Source organism: Equus quagga, chromosome 2, assembly GCF_021613505.1.
Source record: "Equus quagga isolate Etosha38 chromosome 2, UCLA_HA_Equagga_1.0, whole genome shotgun sequence".
Taxonomy (NCBI): Eukaryota; Metazoa; Chordata; class Mammalia; order Perissodactyla; family Equidae; genus Equus; species Equus quagga.
This window is the reverse complement of record NC_060268.1, coordinates 98,514,429-98,533,269: the sequence shown is the minus strand read 5'-3', so window position 1 is coordinate 98,533,269 and position 18,841 is coordinate 98,514,429. Positions and strand designations below refer to the sequence as shown.

Below are 18,841 nucleotides of genomic sequence, written 5' to 3'. Positions count from 1 at the left end.
AAACATCTTTGGCTCATTCAAATGCCTCGCCAGCTTTTCAGTTACAATGGCTACTTCTTTCACTCCAGTGAAATATATTGTAGATAGCACCACTGCCCAATTTCTTTAAATTTCTGGAAATGGTATAAAAATAAATATGATATAAAATATCCTGCTTTTATTCAGAATATTTTGATTCAAGGAGTTTGTGCTGACTTGCTTGCCTTCTCTACCCAGCTTCATTTTGTATAGGATGTGTCTTATTATTATTTAATCTAATTTTTTAATGTTTCAAAACACACAAATTCAGCACAGAAAATGGCTGTAAATGAATTATAAATAAAAGAAGGAGTAGACACATTCAAATAGACTTGGTAGTGTTTAATCTAGAAAGGCTTATTTGAAAGTTCTCTTATCAGTCTAATAATAGTGAATTATAATGACCTCCACTTAACAAACACAGGGGCACTAACTTTCTTAACAGAAAGATGAGAAGCAGGGGTCAAGTGTCTTAACCGGGTGTTACATAAATGAAATATAGGTGCAATGCAGAGATCTTAGGAAATTCGTAAGGTTCAAAGATGAAAATAGTTGTAAATCCTATTAGCCTTTCTGTTTAGTTCTTTTTCCAAATTGGATTACTATTGTGTGTTCAACTTTACAATTTTATATCATGATTTTCACACATAACATGATATAATGAGCATTTTCATATCTTTAAAATATTTTGAAAATTCCAGTTATATTGAATTCATCCAAGTATAGATCTATTCTAATTTATATAGACATGTAAATTCAGACGCTTTTTTCAAAGCTATTACAAATAAACGTGTGGTGAACAGGCTTACAAATAAGTCTACAGACACATTTTTGCAGGCTAAATTCTCACAAACAAGATAAAGATTTTGAAACTTACTGAAATAGTATTTATAGAAAATGTTCAACAAAGTATGCTCCCTCAAGTGGTGAAAATGTTTTTACTGAACTCTCACCAAACTATTTGTTTTTAAAGAATCATTAAATATTTGACAGGCAAACAAAAAAAAATAATTTGCATTTCTTTGTGAGGCTGAGTTTTTTTCACGTTTCTTGGTTATTTGTATTCCTTTTTAAGGGAAGAGGATGTTCCTCTCCTTTGCCCATTTTCCTACAGAGATTTAATGCCAGTGTTACTCTTAACTGGTTTATGTGACTTCTTCAGAATATTGATTCTTTGCCATATTTGTTGTATGGTTTACTGATAGTTTATGTGCCTTTTTAATTTTGCTTCAGATTTACGATATTGAGATCACAAAACACCGTTGCATCAAGGCTGTTAATATTTTCCTTCCATTACTTTTAGCTCAAAAGCTCCGTTCAAAGGCTGATGTAAATAAATATGCAATTTTATTTCCTGTTTTCATTAAGACTTATTTGTTTATTAATTACATTAACTCTTGAATTCATTAAGAACAACTTTTTCTATAGAGAAAGAAGTAAATTTCAACTTTGATTTGTTTTACCTGATAGTCATTCAAATTTATTGAACAGCCAGTCCCTCCATTTTCCCCCCACTTATGGATCATTCCTTATTCTACACTAAGTTCCACTATACACCAGGTTCTCTTTTACTAACCAGTCAGCCAATGATCTTTGACTTAGGGTGTATTTTACATTCGGCAAGATCAAGTTTGCCTGTTTATTTATTGCTCTTGAAAATCTCTCTGTCAAGCTAGTTTTAGGATCATGGTATTCATCTTAAATTTTCATTAGTTTGCTCTATAATTTCTAATTATTCACAGCACAAGTGAGTTTTTGAAAGATCTGAAAATGCACTGAAGAAAGAGAAAATAACAAAAGGAAAAACATGCAACTTATCCCAAGATTCACACTGTAACATTTTAGAGCACAGACAATTTCCAGATCTCTACCAGAGGTGATCGGTAGTTTTTCTACAATTCTTCCTTGGCAAGTAAACAGAAAAATGTTAGAGCACGAGAAATTTGTTACAACACAGGAAAATGTTTTTGATTCAGTTTATCATAGGATTGTAATTTATTTTTAAAATACTAGAAGATATAATCTTAATTTCTCTCATATTTGAATATAGAAAAGAAACTATTTAAGGGGCTAGATTCACATACACCCCTTTACATTGCTGCTCCGATATACTAAGTTACGTTTTATTTAACTTGAAACATAATCCAGTTAGGAACGTATCACAAAGATACCCCTGGTAGTAAGCCACTCATGCAAAAATACTTCCCTTGTTTTCCTTATTTTCCTAACCATGAAGTATTTCACTTACTCCAAGTGCATCACAAAGTGCTCTAGCCATTTAATTCCTAAGTCCACTTCTGTATGTATTTACTCAACAGTATCTTGGCGATCGGAGGTGCTCAATAAACATTTGTCCAATGGAGAAGAATGAATGAAACATACTACTTAAATGGAGTGCAGTACAAAATGGCACATTATTAATAACTACCCTGGAATTCTTAGAAACAGCTGATGCAGGAACAAATGTAAGCCTTTTATTCACAGCAAAGCCTGGGAGATGAATAGCTGGCACATGCAATGTGTGATTTATTCATACGCACTAGTAGGAGATTTATAGGCATCTATTAACCTACTTGAGCTCCAGTTCTGTCTTAGGCTGGTCTTTTGTCATGATTAGCTATGTTGTGACTCTATGTTAAATAACAGGTTGTCTGTGCTGAAATATGCGAGAAATATGAAGACAGAAGGCCAAAATTATTATACATGTGCATCATTCCAGCTAAACCACAGATATATCTCTACTCGTACATGTTAAAAAACTTGGACTTGTACCTCTGCACAAAAGCAAAGGAATTTTATTTCTGGACCTGAAATCCATTGTCATAGACTGGATTGTGTCTCCCATGTAATTCCTATGTTGCAACCTAACCTCCAGTAACTCCGAATGAGACCATATTTGGAGAAACGGTCTTTATACAGGTAATTAAGTTAAAATAGGGTCATTAGAGCAGATTCCAATCTAATATGACTGGTGTCCTTGTAAGAAGAGGAAATTTGGACACAGACATGTACGGGGGAAGAAAACAAGAAGACACAAGGAGAGGACAGCCATCTAATAAGCCAAGGAGGGAGGGCTGGAAGGATAGGCTACCCTCATGGCCCTCAGAAGGACACCACCTTGCTGACATCCTGACCTCAGACCGCCAGCCTCCAGAACAGTGAGAAAATACATCTCTGCTGTTTAAGCCGCCCAATGGATGGTACTTTGTTACAGTGGCCCTAGCAGACGAATACGCCTGTGAACTAACAGAAAACACAGTGAAGCTCTATGCTGAAAAAGACTAAGAATTATTTTGTTCTTTTCAACATTAATCTTAGTTTTGGAAGGGATAAATCCTACATGCCTGCATACTGTGATGGGCCTGGTCCGACCTTCCTTGGGGTAAAACACCACCAGGAAAGTCACTGCTTTAGGGGAGACATTGGATTCATCCCTTCATCAATCAATTGGGAATTCAAACTTAATTCATGGCATCGCCCACTTCCACATGATGCCCACCTTGGATTGGTAGAGATAACTTGAACTTATGGTTGACTATCTAGAAGAGCATGGGCGCACTTCATGCTTACAACGGGTAGCTCACTCTTGGCTTAGAATGGGTAGCTTCGCTCTTATTAAAATCACTGTGTGCTTTCTACCTGTGTCTGCACTGACCTAATAAATAGAGCAAGAGAAGACGTATGTGGGGAGGATCCATTTCCACTCCCCTTCATCACCAACCCAGGTTCACAGAGGACAGAAATGGGGTGTAAAGTTCATAAATGGGGTAAATGTAATAGCACTGCCCGAGTCACAGGAAAGCCACCATGTCAAGGGCGAGGAAAGGTTGCAGTTCTGTTTATGCTGACAGAGCATACATGGCAACTCTTACACAGATCTGCTGCTATCATTTATCAGCTCTTCCAAGCCTGGGCTGCTGCCCACTGGGGCAACTCATCCTCCCCGTGGACTGCAGCTGGCTCTTGGAGCCAGGCAGGATTTGCTGACATGTTCTAAGTTCATAAGGATAAGATGCATTTTTCTGTGCCATCTTAATAAAACAACATGGAATAAAATTTTATAATAACAGTAGAGAGAGGAAAAAAGTCATAATTTTCTATGCTTCACCATTCAGAATAATTAATTTAATAACTGTGTCATACGAGAAGAGCAAATAAAGAGCAGGAAAGGGGTGTGGATATATATGATCACTGAAGCATATACAACTGCAAGGAAAAACAAATTACCAGGGTAGTGCTGGAAAGAAAAGCTCGGTGGGAAATATTTTTTGGACGCTAATTTGATTCTTTTTCTATGCAGTCTTAAAGCTCCAGTGTCTACAAACACACTATTTATTTCCACTTGTTTTCATGTTTAGCATTTATAGAACCTTATGTCTCTAAAAACCAATTAAACACCTTCCTGATCTCTACTAGACATTTTCTCTAGGTAATTCTCTACCTAGACTGTAAAAGGACTATGATTTCATTGACAACATCCTGCTGGAGAGTGTTTCATCATCAGAGGTGTTCCAAAAAGTATTAAATTAATAAACGAGGGTAGAATCAAAATAAGATGCAGTTTTCTCTGGACACGGTTACAATTTCTGGGGTTCGGTTCACAATAAACATTGAGACGCTAGATCTTCGATGAGCAGCCTGCTTTGTCATCCCACAGTTTGTGGGGTTGCAAGAAGGGACTATTTTTGAGTAAGAGCATTTGTGTCTCGTCCCACACCAGAAATATAGACTTTTAAGTGAGTAAATAATTATTTCTATTAAATCAGTAGATACAAAAGTAAATCTTCCTTTACTTGGTCAGGTAAAACTCAGATCTTATCTACTGTAATTCTATTTATCTTCTTCAAATACTAAAGATACCAGCCTTGTCCCTTCTCATATTAAGACTCTTGATTCTGCCATTCAACAGCTGGACCACATGCATCACATTCTACTATATTCCCAGAGCTCAACACCCCCTCCCACTTCTGGGTCTCTCTGATGGCCTGCCCTTAGTGCCAGTCACCACAGTGGCTTACCGACAGTGTTTATGGGATCCAGTCAGGGTTTCGATCACAAAGCACTCGCCATCATTGAGACAGTATGCAAGGTCCTTGTCTCGGCAGGGTTTGAAGTGCTCGGATCGCTCGGTGGAATATGTCGTCGTGTCTGTCAAGGGAAGCACACAGACAAAGGCTGTTAGCAGTGCATTCTGACACCACCAGCTCCTGTCATTGGCCTCATGTGGTTATTGGGGCCTTCTCATGGGCACTGACCCTGAAGACTCTAGACAGATAGAATGGACCCTCTGCTGTACTGAAAAAACGCAACTGGGTATGACTACTTTATAGACTGAATGTTGGTGTCTTCCCAACATTCATATATGGAAACCTGTTCCCCAGTGTGATGGTCTTAGGAGCTGGAGCCTTTGGGAGGTGAGTAGGTCATTACGGGATTAGTGCCTTTATAGATGAGATCCAGGGGTGTTCCCTCGCCCATTCCAGTCATGTGAAGACATAGGAAGAAAATGGCCCCTTATGAACTGGGAAGTCCTCACCAGACTGAATCTGCAGCCACCTTGGTCTCAGACTTCCTAGCCTCCAGAACTGCGAGAAATACATTTCTGTGGTTTATAAGCCACACAGTCTATGGTGCCCTGTGATAGCTGCCCACACTGACTGAGACAACCACGGCATTCAGTTGTCTTATGTCTCCACTGGATTTTAACAATTGGGATCACTCCAGATGAGCCTCATCTAAGGACACGTTAACAGTAAAAGCTGATGATCCTACAGTCAAACACCGCAAATTCACTTTCATTAATTTTAGTTTTAACAAACACATTATATGAAGGATTGAAACAACACTCGTTTCCCTTTATTGTTGCCAAATATCATTAAACATCTAATCAATGTATATTGTGACTGTTCTGTGGAAACCAATGTCAGTTCTGTGTGTGCGTTTTTGTTTTTGTTTTTTAGTTACAGCTATAATTGGCTAATAGCTAAGCCAATTATTCGTCACTTTCTCCTTTTATTATGTAATTAAAATGCAGATGTTCCAAATTCTGAAACAGAATCTCAAATGTGAAGACCATTTCTGGTAAATATTTAACAGGACCAAATTACTGTCATTTTTTATCATTGTCCTAAACATGTATTTTTTAAAATCATAATTACCTACATTTTTAATGTAAGTTATATGTCTATATCTGCTTCGCAAACATGAAACTAATCATAAGAATGTGCCATCTCCTGGACACAGACTCTGTTGTCACCTGTAGACATCCTGGCTTCAGAGTTTTAAGCAACTAAAGTGTTAGTACCAATTCCACTGTGACATTCAAGAGAAAACATATTTAAAAAGTCAAAGTGAATAAATGATTCACCATTTACGGTCTTTTAATTTCCTTTTCATAGGTCTAGATAAATAACAAAGATCAACAGCATGGGCTATTGGACCAGCTTACCACCTGGAGGTCACCATGACCCTCATCCAAACTGAGGGGATAGTGATTGTTCTAAAAGGATGTTCACTCATGTCCTTCCCACATCTAAAAATCCTCAATGGGCCCCATTCCTACAGGAATTACTCCAAATTCCTTAGTGGAGCAAAGAAAGACATAGACCATGAGGGATTTTGCCTGTCTAGTGTCATCTTCCTGCACCCTGAAACACATAACTTAATGTCCAACTATTTTTCTATTTCCCCAAACACCAAGAACTGGCACGATCCTCCTTCCTCCTGGACCACTCTTTCATTGCTGGAAGACATCCAGAAATCCTTCAGAGCTTACAACATCTTCCCCGTGTGTCCCCCTAGCGCCTTTTATTGCTTGCATCCCTACATTCAGTGCTGTGAGTAACCGCTTGTTCACATGTTTATCTGGTTCTTTAGTCTGTGACTTCCTTGAAGTCAGAGGTTGAGCGTTCATCAGAACTGGAGCTCAGTAAAAAAGTCTTCAATAAACGTGATCACTCCAACACACTAACAGTTTAAATCCATTGATGAAAGACATGATCATTAAAGACATTATAATCATATAAAAGTTAGTACATACCTTACAACAAACAAATTCACATTAATGTTATCATTCTAGTATACCCATTTTAATATTGGTGAATATTGCAAAACCAAACATTGTTTTCAGATTCACATGAACTCTTGCTCATACACTATTCATACACTGTGAGCATCAAAAAATCCACTTCTAATCTCCTCCTTCTTGTTGGTACAATGGGAACTTCATTTTTCCACTTCAAAATATCTGCCTATTAATACTCTGGCATGAAATAAAAGCTGTACAAAACAGATGTATTTTCTGTTTTCCAGGACATCTCCTCTATGGGGAAGATTTGTTATTTAAGACAGTATGTGATAAACAGTTACACAGAATCAACCCCTCTTTCTATGGAAAATATTTAAAATTCAAGAGCTCCCAGCACAAAACTCAATATGAAACACCACACAGTTGATGGCTACTCTGAATGCTGGAGTATATTAACTCATGATCAGTTAGTTAAGTTTTCCTTTAATATCTTATTATGCGTTTATTGATATTCACTGATCATTCCTCTAAGAACAGCTTTTCATTAGCATAACCTACAGCATAAAAAGTGAGATCCTTATTTTACAATCAGTGGTTTTAACAAGCTGCAGACTCCAACAGCAGTACAATGGCAAAGCAATTACAATCAATTAGTTTCCATCTGACAACTACTGTCTCCAGTGGTTACCGTCCCATTCTACCAACTGCTTTCCCCATCACGTTATCATCTATCAGCACATCACACAGGATCAGACCCAGGTAAACGCGTCTGCAAAAGTCCAAGGAGGGAGACTAGAGAGATGTCAACCTTATCGTGTACCCAGGTGTTCCATTTCCACAGCTTAGTGAATCTCAAAATTAATTTAAAATATACGTGCTTATCCATTGCAATGCCTTGACTGATTTCAAAGAAAACACCATTATCAAGTATTGTTAATAAAAATATGATCAACAATAATAGAACGTTGGGCTGGATCCTTCTATAGGTAAATAAGCTGCAATTATCAATAAATTTGAATTCTTAGAATTTACCCAAGCTTTTCACTATGTGGTATCCACATAGCACTACTCATCTAAAATTACAGAGGCACCGGGCAAGGTAAACAAAATCCACCATGAGGTGAAATTTTACACTTAAAAGGCATCACACCCAATATGTGGATGGAAAGAGAAAAATTCCTTAATGAAACCGCTAGGTTTCTACGCTAACTCTAAAACCACCTACAGATTTTTGTAAAATGCAGGCTCCCCTTGGGACCCACAGAGGAGTGGTTCCAGGACCTCCAGCAGAGGCTAAAATCCACAGATGCCCAAGTCCCCACAGTCAGCCTTCCATATCTGCGGTTCTGCACCTGCATATTCAACCAACTGAAGATCAAACTACCACCCTCATACTGTATTGTCCAACCATGGCTGGTTGAGTCACAGATGCAGAAGCCACCAGAGGGCTGACTGTAAATAATAAGTATATTGTGTCTAAGTCACTGTTAGTCAGGCTTTCTGTTACTTAAAACCAAACACAGCCCAATAAACAGACAGTAATGATTTTGGATGACGACCTCCAATATTTGAATATCTCACTTTAAAGTGCGTGTATGTATATATGGGTTTAATTTTTTTAACATATAAGATGGATTACCAACATATAAAATGGAACATAAATAAAAACGAGATAAAAACCAAATATGAGGTGTGATTCTTTATTTTCTTTCTGTGCCCTAAGGTGACACAGTGCGCTCCAATATATTCAGCTGAGTATTTTGTTCTGAAGGGGAAATGGGACATCTGTGAGAATGAGTAAGATCTAACTCCAGACTATAAACGTTATAGCCATAAATAACCTGGGGAACCTTAACAATAAAGTAGAGAACTCTCATCTGTAAATTACCCAACATTTTTTAAACCTGTCTATATTTTTTAAAACTGCATCACTAGGGGCTGGCCCGGTGGCATAGCAGTTAAGTTCCCACGTTCCACTTGAGGAGTCCAGGGTTTGCCAGTTCAGATCACAGATGCGGACCTATGCATGGCTCATCAAGCCATGCTGTGGTAGGCATCTCACATATAAAATAGAGGAAAATGGACACAGATGTTAGCTCAGGGCCAATCTTCCTCAGCAAAAAGGGGAGGACTGGTGGCATATGTGAGCTCAGGGCTAATCTTCCACCCAAAAATTAAAATAAAATAAAAAAACTTCATTTCTTTTAAGATAGTCTAATTCACTAAGCTGGCTACAGTATATGGTACTATTTTGTCATATATTTAAATTTCAAGGAGCACTTTCTGTTTCTAGGAAGGTAATCTGGTAAATAAATTTGTTATAGAGCTCTTCATTGTCTTAAAAAAATCACACGGATGAAGATCCCAGTAATGTAGCCAGGAGGGGCCTGATATTTCCATGAATTCCCATTTGTCCTTCACTGCTCTCCCTTGTTCCAGAGTACGTCAATGTCAGACATCACTCTCTACCTTATCAGCTCACGGACCTCCCATCTGACTGGACCTTGAGCTCCAGGGGGCACAGCAGGTGGATCTCTGGTCCACCAGCTTATGGGTGGCCTGACACAGAGGTGCATACAGTAGATGTGTATAGAAGAATGATCTTTTTATGCATGAACCTTTTTCTAAATATTCTATATTTAAAAGGGTGCATGCTTTTGTTATCATCATAAAAGAAAAACTTTACATAAACAAATGTTTAGAAGTTAGGACATGAGAAGAACTTCAAAAGGAACTTAGGGAAAATGTATAGAATTTTACGAGAGGAACAAAAGATCAGCTCCACAAGGTGGAGGGGAGGGGAGGAGAAAAAAAATTGGGAAAGAAATTCTAAAAGAGAGAGAATGAAAGATAAAGGAATGGTAGGCTTAAGATGAACAGAGATGGTGCTAAGGATGGGGCTTTCAAGCACCACATACAAAGTTAAAGGTCTAAGGTCAAGGAAATGTAGCTGCTGGAGAAGGAATAGTGCCCATTCACTGGGACCACAGGGGCTATGCAATTATCCAGACCACTCATCTGGCACTTGTTATACATAGTTTAATGTGTTTTCTTATATTTTTATGGGTTTTGGTCTCTATCCCCAGGTAGGTCAGGGAGACGGCTTTGCTTTTAAGCTTTGTATTCTTTCCACATCGCATAGCACACACAGTACACAGTCAGGACAGTAATTAAATGCACAGTGGAAGGTAGAGGTGGTTAATCCATTAAAGGAAAAATGGGAAGAAAATCTAAGGCTGGAAGACAGAAATCCCAGCAGATTTTGCAATGATAGTTAATTTATTTACGAGTTAAAACGATGACTGGTTTTCCCCTTAAGCACTGAGTTGAACATGAATATTACTCATGGAGGTTTTCCATGTTGCCAGCACAACGCTGCACACTGTGGGAACACAGATTTGTTGCAGGAACAAGAGTGCCAAATGGGCCATTACAGATAATAATTGCAATAGGTAATCAAAGAAGGGGGAGGTTACAGTTATCTCTCAACTCTTCCCAAAGGGTTGGCATTGGAGCCAGGTCTTGAATACGAGTGATTTAATTGGCACAGGAAAAAAATTCTAGATATGAAGAGCAAGAACACCTGAGGAAGGAAAATGACAAGGCATGGCGTAGACCCTAAATACCTTCTTCACACTCCTGGCTTGCAAATGTCAGATTCATCAAGCAGTTTTTCCTTCCCCCACTGAGTTCATGACATGCCAATGCTCTAAGAGAAGATAAGAATCTGATTAAGCAATCTAAAAGCTTTTAGGATTAGCAAAATACCTTTACAGGCTAGAAGCCACTTAAATATGGTCTTCGACTCCAGCAGCATCTTTCCTGGCAGCCCTGAAAACGAAACCCACTGCCATATATTAAAATTCCCTGTTGAATCTTCCATTTATCAGGCACCCAGGAAGGAGTACTGGCATGAGGCTGAGTTATAAAATATTTAATGGTCAGGGAAAATTGCAAGAAGAATGCAGTGGTGTTTGAAAGGGAAACAAACCATTTCTCAGCTGGCAAGAGGCAAAGATAGCTGGGCTCCCACTGCCAGAGATCAGACAATTGTTCACTTTGCTGGCATGGGAGAAATGGGGAGTGTTGGGCAAGGAGTTTAAAAGTCCATTTGAGTTGTGGGGCTGCTGTGAGGACCAACAGCTCTTGATGTATTCTGGGGTCATTGATTCTCACAGCAAATGTACCAAAGACCCTTGTTAAATTTGCATGACATCCTACCACCTTCCACTTTGAAATCTTACTTTTAAAAACTGCTCCAGCTTAAATAAACCTGCATGAGACATAGTTCATTCAATGAAAAGGCACTTATTTGAGAATTGCGGCATTTATCCTAAAGCTGAATATATTTCCTTCCACCTGCACACACACGTGCCCATACAAACTGCTTTCAACTATAACAGTTACAACAGCGGGTACTGTCACTGGAGTCTTTGGCTTGCGCTAGGCTCTATGCTACATGCTTCATAGTCACCATCTCTGCTCCCCACATCACTCTACGGAAAGGGTCCAGTCTATGGCACCAGCTATCTCTAAATACAGTGGATGTTTAAATATTTTTTTCTCATCTTGTTTGAACTCTCAGAAGCATCTAAGGCTCTCAGCCACTCCCGCCTTCATGAAAAACCTTTCCTTGGCTCCTATGTTATCACGTAGTTTTGATTTTCCTCTTGCTTTTTCGTTTCTGCCACCTGTCTCATCAAATTTATTTTTAAAAGCTGGGTTACTTAAGGACTGGTCTTCAAATAACTGCTAACATATACTCAGCACTGTGCTAATACGCATTTTCCTTTAGTTATTTCTTTGGCATTAAAATAACACTATGAATTTATGCTATTATTTGCTATCTTTATTTTACAAATGGAGAAACTGAGTCTTAGAGATTTATGTCATGGACTCAAGGTCACGTGGCTCTTAGCTGGTAGCTTCTGGACTCAAACCAAGGCAGCCTGACTTGCTCCAATATACTGCTTCCCACAGGCCACATTTTTATGTCTGTTTTTTTCTTTTTTTCCATCTTTACTCCTTCTCTAGGTGAGTGCTATGCCAGGTATGGTCCTCAGACCAGCCGTATCAGCATGACCTGGGAGTATATTAGTAATGATAATTCATGAGCCCCATCTGAGACGTACTGCATCAGCAACTATGGAGGTGGGTGGTGATTCAACAAACGCTCCTGGTAATTCTCATTCCCACTAAACTCTGACAACCAGCTGCCTCGGGTGGAACTGTCCGATACCATCTACATGCCAATAATCTCAAAGTCCAGCCCAAGCCCCTAGGTTCCTCTAAACTCAATCTTCCTACCTCTCCTCTCCTGAAGGACATCCCAAAGGCACCTAAAATTTAACTTGTAGAAAACGGAACTCTTGTTTTCCCTCCACAAAACTCTTCTTCCTTCAGGATTCTTGGTCTCAACTAATTGATCTTGTTGTGCAGGCCAGAAGCCTAGCAGCCATCCTTCTCCTCACTCTCCATGTGAATCACCAAATACTGGTGATTCAGCTTCTTAAATGTAGCTGGAATCTACCCCTTATTTCCACTTTATCTTATCTGGAACACTCCATATGGGCCTGTCTGCATGCATGCTTGTCACCCTAAAACGAATTATCCACGTTGCAAGTAATTTGCACAATGTGTGCAAAAACACATAATGATGGTCATTTCCTTCGAGAAAATCATTTAGTGGCTTTACCTGGCTCTTATGATGAAAACCAACGTCCTCCCAATGCCTGTCTGTCTCTGTCCTCATCTCATATAGAACACTCGCCCCCAGTTTCGGTGCCTAGGCCACAGTTGTTCAAATGGTCCATCCCCTGAGGCCTGTGCACATGCTCCCCTCTGCAGGGGCCACCCCGCAGCCCACACACTCTCACAGTCATCTACAGATTTCATCCAGAGCACCTATAAGGAGACAACGAAACATTCAGCAAAAAATAATTCGCTTTAGGTATTTCTGTTCCCTGCAAAATCCCTCAGGTTTTACCGCCAAACACAGGGCTCTACTCATGGCACTTGCCCCGTTCAGGTCAAGGCCCTCCTCCCCTTGTGTTCTTCTCTTTGGCTTTCATTCTTTCAAGCAGAGACATTTTGACTGCTGCTGACAGTCTTGAGTCACAGATGACACACCAGATCTGGAAAGCCCAGCCTTTGAGCTGGCTTATCAAAGTCTAACAAAAATGAGTCTCACTCTGGGGGAGATTCTCAGGTTCACTGGTAGAAAGAATAAATTTTATTATTTTCATCTGTTTGTCCCATAGACTATAGGATTCTGGAAGACAAGAACATGTTTTTTTTGTTTATCCGTTGTGTGTGTGTGTGTGTGTGTGTGTGTGTATACTGTGTTCCTGATAACTAGCCCATCAAGCTGCCCAATAGTTATTCAATAAATATTTATTGAATGAAAATATGCTATAGATTGAATGCTTGTCTCCCCCACAATTTGAATGTTAAATGGTATCACCCAATGTGATAGTATTAGGACCTGTGGCATTTGGGAGGTGATTAGGTCATAAAGGTGGAGCCCTCATAAATGGGATTAGTTCTCTTATAAAAGAGACCCCAGAGAGTTACCTTGTCCTTTCCACCATGTAACGTCACAGCAAGAACACAGCCATCTGTGAACCAGGAAGCCCTCAGCAGATGTCAAATCTGCTGGCACCTTGATCTTGGATTTCCCAGCGTCCAGAACTGTGAGAGATACATTTCTGTTGTTAATAAGCCACCCAATCTATGGTATTTTGTTATAGCGGCCAGAGGGGAGTAAGACAGTATCCACACACCAACTCTGAATTACAAACTTTTACCTATTAGAGATAAGAATTTTAGAATCCCATAGAGACTTCCTTCCTTCCAATGACACAGCCTTGCTAGGGAGTTTGAACTCCCTACCAACAAGAGTTGACTACAGGCTGAGTTAACCCTTCGGGAAAGCAGGGGCACATTACATTATTACACAATAATAATTATGTATTATTGCACATACACAAAAATCCAGGACGCAAGAGGACAAGAGCAGGGCTTGTCTTTGACACAGAAGCGGCAGTCTCTTACGCACATTGGTCAGAAAAGGGGCATTCTTAGATGTTTTCTGCAGAGTGGCCATATGTGTGTCTGTTTCCAAACAAAGTCACAGAGGAGCTTGCTAGAATATCATGTGTGCTCATTTGGAGACTATTTCCCACTTTTTCAAATGTACCCCTACTTACACCTTCGCAGATGACTGGCTGATCTCGTTCTCCAAGAAGAAGGAGAGCGCTGAGCCTATTCCAGTGGGCCCTTTCCAGCTTCTCCAGCACAGACACCTCAGATAACAGACTTCACTTCTGTCCCTCTCTTATGGGTCAGGTGCATCAAGGGACTTTAATGAGATGATGTTTCAGCCTGAATTACACAGCTCGCCTTCCGACACCACACTCCCCAAACAACCTTCTAATTGGAATTTGATTTCCCATGAAACAATACCTTTCAAAATGGGATGGCTGTCCATGTGGGAAGAGTGTTTTCTGCTCTGTGACATCTTTATTTCCCAGATGTACCTTTATGTGACATATAGGGTGTACAAGCCCCTGGCACATGTAGCTGCAGCCTGCCATCTGGTCTCCTTGTGGCCCATTGAGAGCCTTTGGCTCAGTCAACAGGTGACACTTTGATAGCACACCTGAGCTCTCTTCATCCTGTGCCTACAATCCCATCGTGTCCTCAGTATACAAGATTAACAAGCACTCCTCATCTTTCTGCAATTTCCCCCCACAGGCTGAACAGAGAAGGCTCCCCAGGATGCCACTTTCCCAGCTCCCTCTCTCATTCCTTGGGCTTCAATAACACTGGACAAATCAGGCCCCTTGAAGACTGTGACTTTATCTATGGTGTTCTTTTGACCTATACACAGCCAATCCGTCTCTGCCTGACAAAACATTTCTAATAGTTTCAGACCTGTGTAGAATGTGAGCTCCTACTGAAGTCTTCCCCAAATCCTTAGATTGGAAAAATCTGTCAGTATTTGGAACTCCAGTAACACTTCACTCCTGCCTCCAATACTCTGATAATCGCTCTGAATTGCAATTTAACTGTCTACATGTCTGGTCTCCACCCTTTTCCCAAACTAGACTATGAGTTCCTGGGGACCAGGCAGAGCCATCTCTATACCCCATAATTTAGCTCAGGGCTTACCAATAGTAGATGCTTCCTGCATGCTTTCTGAGTAAGTATTATAATGTTTATCACAGCGATGATGACATCAATATCACAGGCACAAACATACTTTCAGCATCATAAGGTAAACACCGCCTTGTAGCTCCATAGCAGTCATAATGTTTTTCGAGATAAATAATGAAAAGCCTATCTATGCTTATGTGAATGTACCTGACGCTGACTGCTGACACAGAGTTATTTACAGTTTTTTAATGTTCATGGGTTTCAAGCTAAAATGAACAGTTTAATGTTTTTTTGATGAACATTTATATGTTTATGACTCAAGAACTTTCTCTCAGATTCAAATTTCCTTCCCTGTCAAGTATGTGCAGAGGTGACACTCAAAATATTTAATAAGCGGTATGGAAATGACAGGACTAATCTGAAGAAATCTGCCACAGCCAGAGCAGAGTTCCAGAGGCCCCCTGAAGGACCAGATGTTAACTCTTTGGTTTCTGGATTAATACTGAGGAAGTCTGGGAACTCTGGTGCAGGGCATTCTGGGTGGCGTGGAGAAACTTAATTCCGGGGGATTTGAGCAGTGGTAATTTACCAACTAGAATAAAATCATTGCACCATTTAACAGTCAAAGCAACTAATGAAGCACACTGCTATATATCAGACCTTCTTGTGGTCTAAATTTGCCTTTAGCCGTTTTCGGTGTAACAATTCACATCAGGCGATCTTGGGATAATAGAGACCCTAGAAGTTAATGTGTGATAATAATGCTTGGAATAAACATATCAATCAGATATAAACATGATCTTCATTTTGCAGAAGAGAAATTCAAGCCCAGAGGGATCGTGCAACATTCTCAGGATTTCACAGGAAATGGAAAGGCAGGAAAAACAACCAAAGAAGCAAAGCGCCATAATGAACATTCTCTACTCTTCAGCACACTGCAGTTCCACCTGTGCTGAGTCTCGGTCTCTTTTAAGGCGTGTATATTCAATCCTCTCCTTGCCAAAATCTACTAGTCACTCTATTATGAGTAGATATAAGAGCAATTGGCAAGCAACATTTCTCAGTAATCCATTCATCTTCTCACCCATTCACCCAACACACAGTTTTCTGAGCACATGCTGAAACACTGTGCAAGGTAGGTACTGGGAGGAGGTAGGTGGGTACAAAGACTAAAATAAAGACAGGGCTTGACACTGGGAATTTCTACTATTGTCTCTTTCAAATTTCCTTTTCATGCTATTCTAGCTTCAAAATAATGTCTCAACATTGTCACGATTCTCCAAATTCCTTCAAAAGACTGAACACCACTCACTTTACTTATTTAAACTCTTATTTTTTCCTCTTAGCTCTTATTTGGATTCTGTAATTTAGCATTCAGAAACCCAAGTACTTCCTTCTCCATATGGGGCATGAAGGCAGCATGGGCATTGCAGCCACGTGTGCCTAGGTTGAACTCTGCTAATGCATTTGCTGACTATGTCGAGGGTCACAGTAGAAGTGGAAAAAGTATTCCAGGGGAGTTCAAAGAGAGGGCAACTTTGTCAGTCATGGCTTGTCATCCATTTCTGTGTAAAAAGGGCTTGGAGAGTGGGTTGAGGCAGGAGTTAGACTTATCTTAATGCTGCCTTTGCATAAGAACCATGTTCTTACTTCTGTTGTACGCTTGATTCAGATTCTTTAAGAGACTGAGATTATAACCACCCTTCTACTCTCTGTTTCTATGAGTTCAGCTTTTTTAGATTCCACATATAAGTGATATCATACAGTACATGTCTTTCTGTCACTGACTTACTTCACTTAGCATAATGCCCTCAATGTTGACCCCTACCCCTAGCCACCAATCCTATCCCTTGGTATCTTGTCTATAATCTTGGGTATGAAGAAAAGCCAATCAAGAAAAGTTTCCAAAACAAACTGTCAAAGAGAATTCAGGGAGCACTCATTCTAGCTGCCAGCAAAAATTATAAATGTTATTTTGAAGGACTATAAAAGACGAATAGCTAATTTGTCCAAGCACAAGGAATGTGTCTTCAAGCTGTCTTGTGTCTCCAGCGCCCACTCTAGCTAGCATATTGCTGGACCGCAAGAGAAGATAAAGAAATGCTACCTCGAGTGGAATAGCTTTAACTTCCTAGAAAGCACGGCAATGAGAAGTTCACACAAGGAGGCGAGGGAATGCAAACATACAACCGAAGGACCAAGAAGACACGAAGGGGCAGCAGAAACACAGTAGAAGTCAAAGAGCCCTGGAAACTTAAGGCTCTTGAACTTCAACATGTTCAAACTTAAAGAAAAAAAAGCTAAAGACAAAAGACCAAAAAAAATGCTGGTTAAAAATACAGGAAAACAATAGTGCAATGTTAACCCCTAAAATGCCACATTTGTTCAGAACAGAGAATCTACAATTCATTCAGTCACTAAGTCATTTGTTCATGTTGACAACCCCCAGGTCTTAGAGATACGCAATCAGTTATAAAACAATTACATTGTTCCCCAAATCTCCTCACATAGAGTACCCTACCCATCATTCAATTCACTTCCTTAAAAAGTGTCACCCTCTGCACCCCTGCTCATCTTCTATGGAACAGTGTGGGGCTCATCTCAAGCAAAGAGGAAGAGGCTTGTTTCTCTGAATCACGTTGGAACTCTGTGCTTTGGCCTCAGCATGTGGAATTAAGTGTGCCTAGGTGTAAATACCTAACTCAATGCTCTACGTTGTACCTTTGCAAATCTGGGTTTGCATTCCAAGTTTGATACTTACGGGCATTTTGAACATGAGTGAATTGGATATACGAAAACGTGGAAGTCACAGGGTTTGATGAAGCCTAAATGAGAAAAAGGAACAATGCTCAACAGTGGATCCGGTACAGTGCTTGCCACCAAGCACAGCTTCCCCTTCTTTGCCTTTTACTAAGTCAGTCAATGCCCGTTTATTAAGCATCAACTTAATATCCAGTTCTTCAATGTCTCTGTATGATGCCACCTGAATTCATGTCTTTATTTAACAGCCTATCATTGAGCATCTACTGTAAGACTCTTGCGTGCTGTACCTGGTACCTGTTGCAAGGATAGAAGTGAGTGACTTAGTTGACAGATCATGGACATGTGGCTGCCTCACAGGAACTACCAGGCATGTGTGACTGTCAGGTGCCCAGTCCACTCCGGTAAGTGCCAGGCAGGAGAAAGGGGTGGCAATTGCACTCATAACACGCAGAATTGGCTGACGTCTTAGCACTTGTTTGGAAGACTGGATATGGCTACAGAATTTCAGATATAAAGAGGCTCCTCATAGAACAGCTTGTGGATTTCCCATTTGCTACTAAAAAGACTAGATTAATAAAGAGTGGGGTGCCCCCACCCATCCCCAGAAACACGATCACATCACAAGTGCAGGGCCTGCAACTCTGCTATCACACCGATCTCAGGAAAACAATTGAGACTTTTCTGCATTATTCCTCAAAAGTCTTTGCTTATGTTTCCTTCTTTTTGCCAGAGAAGAGAGGAACTCATATTTCATTCAGTCATGGTTGTCTTACTAATCTGTGGAAATGGAGACAACAGATGGATGGTTAGCATACACATGAGACAAACGAAAGGTCTATGGATCTTGCTTGACACTTGGCTCAACCATGTCCACCT

At 40.0% G+C, this 18,841-nt stretch overlaps 1 protein-coding gene across 1 annotated transcript in view; it reads right to left on the bottom strand.

Moving 5' to 3' along the window:
* NRG3 (neuregulin 3) overlaps positions 1-18,841 on the bottom strand; it is a 1,023,472-nt gene that overhangs the window by 562,360 nt on the left and 442,271 nt on the right. The window contains exon 7 of the mRNA XM_046652790.1: positions 5,037-5,166. Within this exon, the coding sequence (XP_046508746.1) occupies positions 5,037-5,166 (130 nt within the window). The remainder of the gene's footprint in view (positions 1-5,036; positions 5,167-18,841) is intronic.